The following is a 10,268-nucleotide window of genomic DNA, read 5'->3' as shown; positions in this document are numbered from 1 at the left end:
TGGCAACCTCAGGTAAATCTGTGCTCTGAATTTGTGTAGGATACAGAGTGTAAACAATGTCGTGTGGGTCAACCTCTGTTTCTGACAGCTCTTTTTCTCTTTCATTACGTGTAACCTGTCTTGTGGGAGAGGGAAAGGTACAGTGTCTCAACTGATCCCTATGAACTACTTTTGTGGGACCCCCCAGCTCAGGACGTATTGTAAACACAGGCAAATCTGGGTGGTTCTGTTGCACTACCAAATATGGTCTGGACTCCCACTTATCTTGAATTTTGTTCCGTCCCCTAAACTTGTGGTTACGCAACAATACTCTGTCACCAGGTCTAACGAGCGCCCTGCCGTCCTTGCGATCATAGACCCTCTTCCTTCTCCTAGAAGCTTCTTGGGCAGTTGACTTTGCAGTTTCAGCTGCAATCCTGCAGCGTTCATGATGATTCTTCACCCACTCATCCAAATCTTCAGCCTCATCATCAATTAAATCTTTTCCTCCTAGGACATCCATGGGCAGCCTTATGCGTCTCGTCCAAACATTAGATAAAATGGCGAGTACCCTGTCGAAGAATGAACATGGCTATTGTAAGCCATCACCAGTTCAGGCAAGTAAGTCTTCCAGTCTTTCTTCTTTTCTACAGGTAATGTCCGTAGCATGTCATGCATTGTTCGATTGAATCTTTCACACTGTGCATTGCCTTGTGGGTGGTAAGGGCTGGTTCGACTCTTGCTGATTCCATATAACTTACAGAGCTCTTTAATTACACTTGCCTCGAAACACCTTCCCTGATCAGAGTGTAGTCGGGCGGGACACCCATAACAGACGAACCAGTGTCGTACAAGGGCTTTGGCAGTGGTGAGTGCAGTTTGATTTTTAGTGGGTACGGCCACAGTGAATCTTGTAAACATGTCTGTAAGTACTAGAACATTCTCGTAACCTCCTGCTGATCTCTCAAGCATGGTGTAATCCATGGCAAGAACTTCTAGAGGTGCAGTTACATTGGTGCAAGTCATAGGAGCACGAATTTTAGGAAACACGTCCTTAGCTAGAGTACATCTCCGGCACTGGGTTACCCATGTTTGCACATCATTGGTCATCGAGGGCCAATAATAGCTTCGCCGTATCTGCTCCAATGTACTCCTACTTCCAGAATGTCCTCCATGCTCATGCACTCCTTCGTACACTTTCAGTTGCAACGACTCTGGTACTACTAATTGCCAAATTTCTTCCCCATCTCTCGGATCGGTAATTACTCTGAACAGGACTTGATGTTTCAGTTTCAGACGCTCAAACTGTCTAGCCAACTTCTTTTGTTGGGCTCCCATACCTCGGAAACTGTTTGCCACTAACTTCTTGTTCCCAAGCACAGCAACATATACAGGTGCTATACAAGGATCCTTTTTCTGTTGCTCACAAATAGATGACCAGCTGTAACCATCGACACCCTTCTTTATGATGGCTTGTTTGGCAACATGGGTTGGCATTTCTTCGCTCTCCTCTCCTTTACCTGGCCACAAGCATGCTCGTACCTCATCCGTGGTTAACAGAATGAAGTCTTTTCCTGTATCATCTTTCTCAGGTTCTACACTCCAGGGAATCCTAGAAAGAACGTCGGCATTGATGTTTTGTCTTCCAGGTTTGTAACAAACCTCAAAGTTGAATTCTGATAACTGAGCAACCCAGCGCTGCTCCACTGCTCCAAGATTGGCTGTTTCCAGGTATCGGAGGGGATTGTGGTCAGTGACTACTTGAAACTTTGCAAACATCAGGTACTCCTTAAATTTCTCTGTTACTGCCCACTTAAGAGCTAGCAACTCCAGCTTGAAGGCACTATAATATTTGTCATTTCTTTCAGAACCCTTCAGACCACGGCTCGCATAGGCGATTTACACGCTCTATACCCCCTGCTTTTGGCTGAGGATCGCCTCCAAGTCCATTGCGACTCCCATCCGCTCGTCAGTATGAACGGACACTGGAAATCAGGGTAAGCCAAAATCGGAGGGGACATGAGAAAACTCTTCAACTGACTGAATGAAGCTTGACATTCCTCACTCCAGCACAATGGTTCTGATGACTTCCCTTTGTTATCTTTTCCCACTAGAGCATGCAAGGGCTTTGCCAGCTGTGCAAACCTCGGGACAAAACGGCGGTAGTAACTCATAAATCCCAACAGCTGTCTGACTTCTCTAACATTTGTTGGCTTAGGCCATGCATCCAAGCACTGTACTTTGTCCATATCCACTTGAATTCCCTTCACTGAAATTATGTGTCCTAAGAACCTGACTTCTGGCTTAAAGAGGAAACATTTACTGGGCTTCAGTTTCAGGCCGTGTTGACGTAACCTTGAGAACACAAGCTCCAGTCTTTCACAATGAGACTTGAAATCTTCTGAGAACACAATGATATCATCAAGGTAGATCAAAAGAACATCGAAGGCCAGATCACCTAGTGCTGCACCCATCAAACGTTGAAAGGTGGCTGGAGCGTTACATAAACCAAACGGCATCCGTGTCCACTCAAACAATCCAAAAGGTGTCGTGACAGCAGTCTTCTCCCGGTCTGACTCACTTACTGCCACCTGGAAATAACCAGCCGTGAGATCTAATGTGGAAAACAACTTTGCATTGCCTAAAGCATCCAAAGATTCTTCTACACGAGGAAGGGGGTAAGCATCTTTGAATGTGACTTGATTAAGTCTCCTGTAGTCACAACAGAAACGAACACCTCCGTCCTTCTTTATCACAATGACGGCGGGAGAGGCCCATGGACTGCAACTTTCCTTCAGTATGCCTTGACTGACTAGATCTTGCACGTGTCTCTTAAACTCTTGAAAAATGTGAGGTGGGACTCGTCTGTGACGTTGCTTGATTGGTAGTACATCTCCTGTCGGTATACTATGCATAACTGTTGTGGTATAACCATAATCTGTGTCGTTCTTGGAGAAAACATCACTGTACCGGGTCAGCAGTGCATTTAACTCCTCACGTTGCATGTCTGTCAGTCCTTCTTGATTCACCTGGACCGAATGGACAACTCTTTGGGTAAGCTCTCAACATTAATGTTGCATTGGACATGCTTTTTAACACGCAACTCATCAATATCCTCCTCAAATTCCACAACTTGTTTGGGTACTATTTTCTCTGGTTTGAACATGACTGCAATTCTGGATCTCGGCATCAACTTGACAGATTCTTGACACAGGTTTAACACTCGTACAGGAACCTTACCCTTTTCTGGGCTAGCAAGAACACTGGCTATTAACAGTCCTTTAGGAAGGGTAACAGAATCTGTGCACTCTACAAGTACTTGATGCTTTGTTTGGTGTGGAATGGTGCAGTGGCCTTCTACAATCTTCTCACTTAAAGGCGGGATTGTCACAACTTGCTTCCCTGACACCTTAACAAATCCTATCCTTCCTTCAGGTCCCAAGAGTCTCTCATCTTTATCCACTCTTGCTATCACTCTCCTCACGTTTGCATCCGCGAGTTGCCTGGTTTTACTTTCTTTGTCTAACTCCTTTCGTGACAGCACTAAGTTTTTCAATTCACTAAGCACGTTCATCCCTACAATTCCATCCAATCCCTTCATTTCCTTTGCATCAGGGTTTGCTTCGTGAGCACAAAAACACACTTTCCTGGAAGCAGACTCCCCAGGCACTCCACATCTGCCTGCAAGCATCCGAGCACTGGAATGTCTAGTCCATTTGCAGCAGTTAGACGCACCCAGTTAGCTGATGTCAATGCTCTCCCTGTTTGCCAAAATGTTGCTTGAAATGAGATTCTGAGATGGAGGTAACTTCAGAGCCTGTGTCCAATAAGCACCGTGTGGGTACTCCTGCTATCTTTACATCCACAGTCAAGCAGTCACCAAACGCACTGTCCTTTAGAGTTTGTGGAACTTCTTCTGCTCTCCAATCAGCCGTATGACTCCAACTAACTACAGATGGCCCATTGGAGTTCACAGTGTTACTCGATGAAGCCCCTCTTGACCCTCAGTCGCTCCTTCTAATGGTGAAGATGCAGCACCATGGCCCTTCAACTGTCTATTCCGACCACAGTGTCTACTGGTGTGACCTGGTTCACCACATGTGTAACAGATATACTCTCCTTCACTATTCTTTAGTGGCTGCCGTCTCATAACACCTTGACGAGAATCGGTTCTCCCTTGACTATGTACCATTTTGTATAATTCTTCCTGACGTGCAGCTATCTTTTCTATTGCGTCGGCAATTTCTCCAATGTCAGCGGAGATGAAGTGTCGCCAGTCGCCACAGTAGTGTGAACTGCAGCCTTTGCACGCACTGGGGGTTTTAAAATACTTTCTGGCTGTGCCTCCTCCTCCTCAGACCAGGTGATTGCGTCCTGCATCAACTGTGCAAAAGTCAGACTTTGCTCTTCCTTGATCCTTCGCTTCATTTCTCTCCTTAATAAATCATCCCTTAATCCCAGGACCAACTGCTCCTTCAGAACACCCTCTTCATCTGGAACGCGACCAGGCTCTCTGCGCTTCACCTTGTAAAGTCTTTCTCGTAAGTCATAAGCGTAAGCACGTATAGTTTCAGCAGGTGCTTGCTTCCGATCATAAAAGTCCTTTAATCTTGTGCCGATAGGAACCTTGTCTCCATAGGTTTCTTGTAACAGTTTGAAGATAGACTCCACACTGTTATCCCCCTCCGTCAGCATGAACCTCACGGTATCTCTAGCTTCTCCTTTTAAATGCGGTTTAATCAGCTCCACCTGATCTTCCTCTGGTACTTTCATCACACGGAACGCTGATTTCATGGAAAGAATCCACTCCTCTACTCCTCCGTCTCCAGGCTTGGTGGAACCAGTGAAGTCAGCGAGTTTGTGCTCTCTTGGAACGTAAATTGTTGCTGGGGTAGCACGAGTGGAGGCTTGCTGCTCTATTACAGCTTTTGCCAATGACAAAGCTTCTCGCTGTTCCGATCTGGCATGATCCAAAGCTCCAGCTTGCTCCGCTAACCTCCTTTGCATCTCAGCAAACTCCCTCTTCAACTCCTCCAGTTCTGCCATTTTCTTCTTGCTCACAGACCTGGGACAGAATACTAATAACACAATAATACAGAGATCAGGCTAAGAACGATCCTGTTCGTGACGCCAATTTTATGTAGCGGGAAATTTCACTACAGTGTAGGGGGTACAAAGATGTTAACTGTATCTTGGACGACTAGAGCTTCAAGATCTAGGTCTTTAACTACTAGTACATTTAATTCCTGTACTTAAATTTATAAGTATGCTTTTACCTGCCTTGTTAGATGTCTTTTGTGACCAAGACTGATGAGGATTGAAGTTTAATGTACACGATGGCTCTCTAACTATAGAAATACTAACCTTTCTTTCCCTCTATCAGCCCACAAGACAGGAGGAATGCCCCTACTCCAAGATAACGAAAATGTTACATTTATTTTCAGTGTTTTGAAGATACCAAAAAACAATAAAGAATGCACAATGATAAACTTACTTGTGGTGACAATTAACAGCAGTACTTTCAGATTCAAATAGATATATATAAAAAAGGAAAAATATATATAAATCACAACTCAACGTCAACCTTTTACCTCACCACAGAACTGGGCTGGTACTGGAGTGTCCGATATGGCAGGGTAATCTTTGCAATTACTGAGAACCTGTTTAAGTCTTTTTCTCTCAAAAACAAGAAAGAACAGTTCAGCAAAAATGAGCAAAAACCACTGTCCATGTACGCTTCCAGTAAGCAGAAAAATCTCCTGTTGACGAAAGAACGAACGAATACAGTTCTGTTGACAAGTTCAAATGTCCGACAAAAACTTATTCCCAAAAGCACTGAAACAAACTGTAGAAAGTCCAAAAATAGTCAACTATAAATTACAAAATCTACAATGCCATTCGCATCCACGCAGCGGCAGTAACGTGTCAAAAACGGCAAATGGAGAACTTTCCAGAAAAAAAGTTACTCGCTTCAAAAACAGCTTCAATTCAAAACCACAAAAATACTGTCCGTTGTATACTTCCGGGAAGCAAACTGAAGATAAACGAAAATAAAGCTCTTTCCAGACGAAGTCAAAACACTCACGTACACTTTCTCCGCAGTGTAATGGTCGACGCCTATTGCATCACACTCACAGTTCAGCTTCAACAACGCCCACAGCAGCAGCACAAGCTCGGTCCAGCTCCTCGTCAGCTCACCTCGAAACTCGCGAACTGCTGTCCACTTATAAACGAAAACTGCGAGTTCGGCTTTATTACTTTTAGTTTCGGTTTCTTCTGTCTGTCGATCGCACTCGCGCACCTCTTGCTCCGGATTTCTTCTTCGCGCTTCCCCACGCCCTTCACTTCCGTCTCCGTTTCACAAAAATACATTTCAAAATAAAAGTATTTGAATACCTCCACATGTAGGAGAACCGCCTCTGATCTGGCACTGTTAACAACTTTCCTAAGCTATATGCTGATGTTTTACAAATAGTTCTGCAATTTTAAAGTAAGTTGTTGAGAAATGACATCAACCTATAGTTATGTCTTAATATAAGAATGATCAAAATGTCTCTTCCAGTGCATAATAATCCAGAAGTTATCCATGCACTAAAGATGCTGTCTCATGGACCATAATGTGTCATGTGACTTAATAACATTAGCTTTGATGACATAACCTCCTATCTAAGCATCTATTGTAGTACATGAGAATTATGCTTTACAAAACCAAGATGTGCTCTAAAACAGACAAAGGACTGATTGACAAGGTTCACAATTAAAAGCAATAATGTAGAACTGCTATTACTCCTACTGACATAGCAGATCCATTAATAGTCATGCCAAAGATATAGATAGACTCTGGGGATTTCTTCTGGAGAGGTTAAGAACCATTTTGAACAGCAATTCAACCCTGTGTGTTTTGGTCAGAAGCCATATTTTTTTTCATGTTTCTGAATCAGGCTGACTGCTTAACAAGACATATAAATCAAAATATTCGCTCTGTCCACCCCCCACCACTCCTCCTCATGACAAACGAATCAGCCTCTGACATTTAACATTTTCAAATGTTGCCGGTTCAGCTGTCTGGTAATATCGCTCTTCCCATGTGCCATTGGCTGGCTCTCTCTACCCCCCTGTACAAGCTAAACAAATTCAACCTCAGATGTCACCCATGCTGACCCTGAAATGGAAGGGTTCATCTCATCATCCGTGTAGGCTAAATAAAGTGATTTGGAAATGCAATAGCTCATAAGGGGATGTGATGAAAAATCAGCATGCTGGAAGGCCACATAAGTGAAAGAATATAAAGTAATACACGGCTGAAAATCAACCTACGATAGGAATACTGTTCCTGGCAGTGGTCCGAACACAAAACAGGATATGTCACTGCATGGGGTTAGATATGCACACAGACTGGAACGTTTATCGAGTCAGTCTCAGAGGTCTAGATTTCTGTGTAGACTCCAGATACTTGACACAATATATTTTGGTCTCAGTCTCATGGAAATTTCCACGGGTCAAGTGCACAGAGGTCTCCTTAACAAAATCATAAAATATTATTAAGCAATTTAAAACATTTTTCTTTTCATCAGGTATTTGTTTGTTCCTTTTGTTTGGAGGCTTCATTAATGCATTGTAGGTCTCTGACCTTGACTGATGGTCGCTGACCTCATTTCCTTTACAGCCATGACCTGCACCACTACGTTGATTAGATTGCTTATTCTCAATTGACGTGGCAGCAATATAAAAGGTTACTTCCTAATAAATTTTTACAACCAACCTTAAGTAAAAACACACAGTCGCTACAATAATGCTCATGACTATTGACATGTTAAAGGTTAATGAAGAAATAATCAATCAATCACACTTATATAGATGATAAAACTGACAGGCAAAAAGAATTGATAACTACATAATGATATATATATATATATATATATATATATATATATATATATATATATATATATATATATATATATATATATATATATATACACACACACACAATATGCTCATTACTTTTTATAAGCCAATTATTAGAAGAAAAAAAAATCTACACTTCTAGTTTGTTGACTTTTTGTTGATGCTGTTTATTCTACCAGAGGTCAGGAAGTGCTTTCTATCAAACTGGATATTTTAGTTCACATAATAAAACATAAAAAGCATCTGTTCCCCATAGTAATAATTTCCAACAGTGTTTCAAACTGTATAGCAGACTCACATAACAAAAGAAAAAAAAAGGTCCAACACGCTTTATACTGTACATTAATGAAACAACAACAACAACAGAAAAGATATTCATTAGATCCATTAAGTCTTCTAATATATGAAAGAGCAACCTCTTAACAGTCGGCATTTGATTGATGTTAAGGGGTTTGTAGTGTGAATAGTATTAATAATAAGTGAATGAGGTGGAGGAGCCAACATCTAGGCAGATGGCATCCTCTGGCATGCTGCTAATGCTAAAGACTGTCAACCACAACAACAAGAACTAAATATTTATTAATAGTTCAATGAGATGAGTTTGAGTCTGATGATAGATCATAGACTTATGGTGGAAGAAATGTTACAGAGCCTATCAGCAACATGCCTTAACCCAAGAGAATCCTGTTCAACGTAAATACTACACTATTCACACTAGTTACAGGACTGAACTTCATTACAATTAAGTGCATACATGCAAGGATTTCATGTTCCATGCCATGATGAACTACTAGACAGAGCTACACAAGACTATGGCGGTAAAGGCCATCTGGCTATATAAGAGGGCATTTTGCAATAGGATCCTCAGGTAAATTTGATTGAAGCAGCGACACTGAGTCATGGAGCATCATATCACGGCTAGCAATACAGTGCTTCTTCCTGTACCTCAGGGAACCAAGATTATGTTACTTACCAATACAGCACACAGCATTATGGAGAACCAGTACAATCTTGCCATGCTATGATACAGAAATTACAAAAAAATAACTAAGGGCTCATAGAGACCAAGAATATAGAAGTAACCCTGTAGGAGACAAGAGGTCAATGAAATAACAGTTCCACACAATCCTACACAGCCTTTGGACTTTAAAAGAGCCAAGAGTATACATGAAGTAAAGCAAATTTCTGAAGGATTGGACCTGCTTTTTGGCAGATGCATGAGCATTTAAGCAAAGAGAATCCGAGCCTGTACGGCCAGAATGTGCCAAAGTTATTGAACCTGAAAAGTTAGATGGCGATGCCCAGATGGCCACTTCACAGATGACTGCTATGGATATTTAGGGCATTATATGTATGCCTTGCTTTTAGAATGATTAACTGGGTGAATCACTTGGTCAAATTCAAGGCAGGCAGGGCTACAAACGTGTTGGTTTTTTGTGGGTCACAGTGGGCTAGATTCAGCCCACACCAAACCTAAACAGACTCAGCATGGGCCAGCCTGCTCAGGCATATAGCATCTTTTGTATTGTTTGGACACATGCAAGTTTTGTATAGGCCCTGTAATGAAATTAGGAGAATACAGACAATATTGACTGGCCATTTTTAAACACTCAGTTGAACTGCAATGGCTAGAAACCAAAAGAGACCTTTACAGAACTTTCCTGCTGAGTAGTTATAACCTTAATCAAACACACCTGAAAATGCCTTCAAGATCATTAAAACATCACAGGTGGGTGAGTTTTATCAAAGTTGGAGGTAACTCTGCAGAAAAGTAGATCTCACAAGACATATCTGAAGTATAACAGACACAAGCTTGTTAATAAGAATGAAGGGTGGTCACCCTCTATGAGCGGGGGCACATAGAAATGGCACATAGAAAGACGAAAGGGTACTTTAGCATCAGCAATTAAAGGGTCAGGGCAACCTCTCTCATTTTTGAACTTTTGAGTATTTGGATTTTGGCTATATATAGCTGTATTATCCTAAACTGAATGTTTTCTATTTTTATTTAATAAATCTACTGATTTGAAATCACTTTGACTACTACAACCTAGCTTGATGAGGGTGACAGCAGCGCAATCCACCTGTTACTCAAGTTGATATAGCTTAATCCACCCTTTACTCAAGCTTAATTTAATATAAAAAGATTCATTCCTTACAGTTGTCATGATGGGCATGAGCTATATAGATAAAAACCATCTTTTGTACCAGGCTATAAACATATTTTTGTCTACTTTAAAGTTGGGCATTTTAACATGACCAGTCTATGGGACTAACTCCCTTTGTAGCAAGCCTCTAGTGGACAGTTGGTAATTTGCAGTTTTAGTCACTTCCGTGTTAGTTTCACAAAAGAGGCCGTGAGGGAGGAGCTTGGTTCATCC

General features: G+C 41.8%; 1 protein-coding gene across 1 annotated transcript; it reads right to left on the bottom strand.

The window, feature by feature from the left end:
- Nucleotides 1–4,206: 4,206 nt before the first annotated feature.
- On the bottom strand, nucleotides 4,207–5,605 carry LOC122342869. The gene is made up of 2 exons (XM_043237013.1): nucleotides 5,474–5,605; nucleotides 4,207–5,388 (listed from the first exon to the last, which is right to left on the bottom strand). Exon 2 carries the CDS (start codon nucleotides 5,023–5,025, stop codon nucleotides 4,207–4,209), a length of 819 nt encoding a protein of 272 aa, XP_043092948.1. The 5' UTR covers nucleotides 5,026–5,388; nucleotides 5,474–5,605.
- Between the last annotated feature and the right edge of the window lie 4,663 nt (nucleotides 5,606–10,268).

Source organism: Puntigrus tetrazona, chromosome 4 (genome assembly GCF_018831695.1).
Source record: "Puntigrus tetrazona isolate hp1 chromosome 4, ASM1883169v1, whole genome shotgun sequence".
NCBI classification, from domain to species: Eukaryota; Metazoa; Chordata; class Actinopteri; order Cypriniformes; family Cyprinidae; genus Puntigrus; species Puntigrus tetrazona.
The sequence above is the reverse complement of the archived record's forward strand: the minus strand, read 5'-3'. Positions and strand labels throughout refer to the sequence as shown.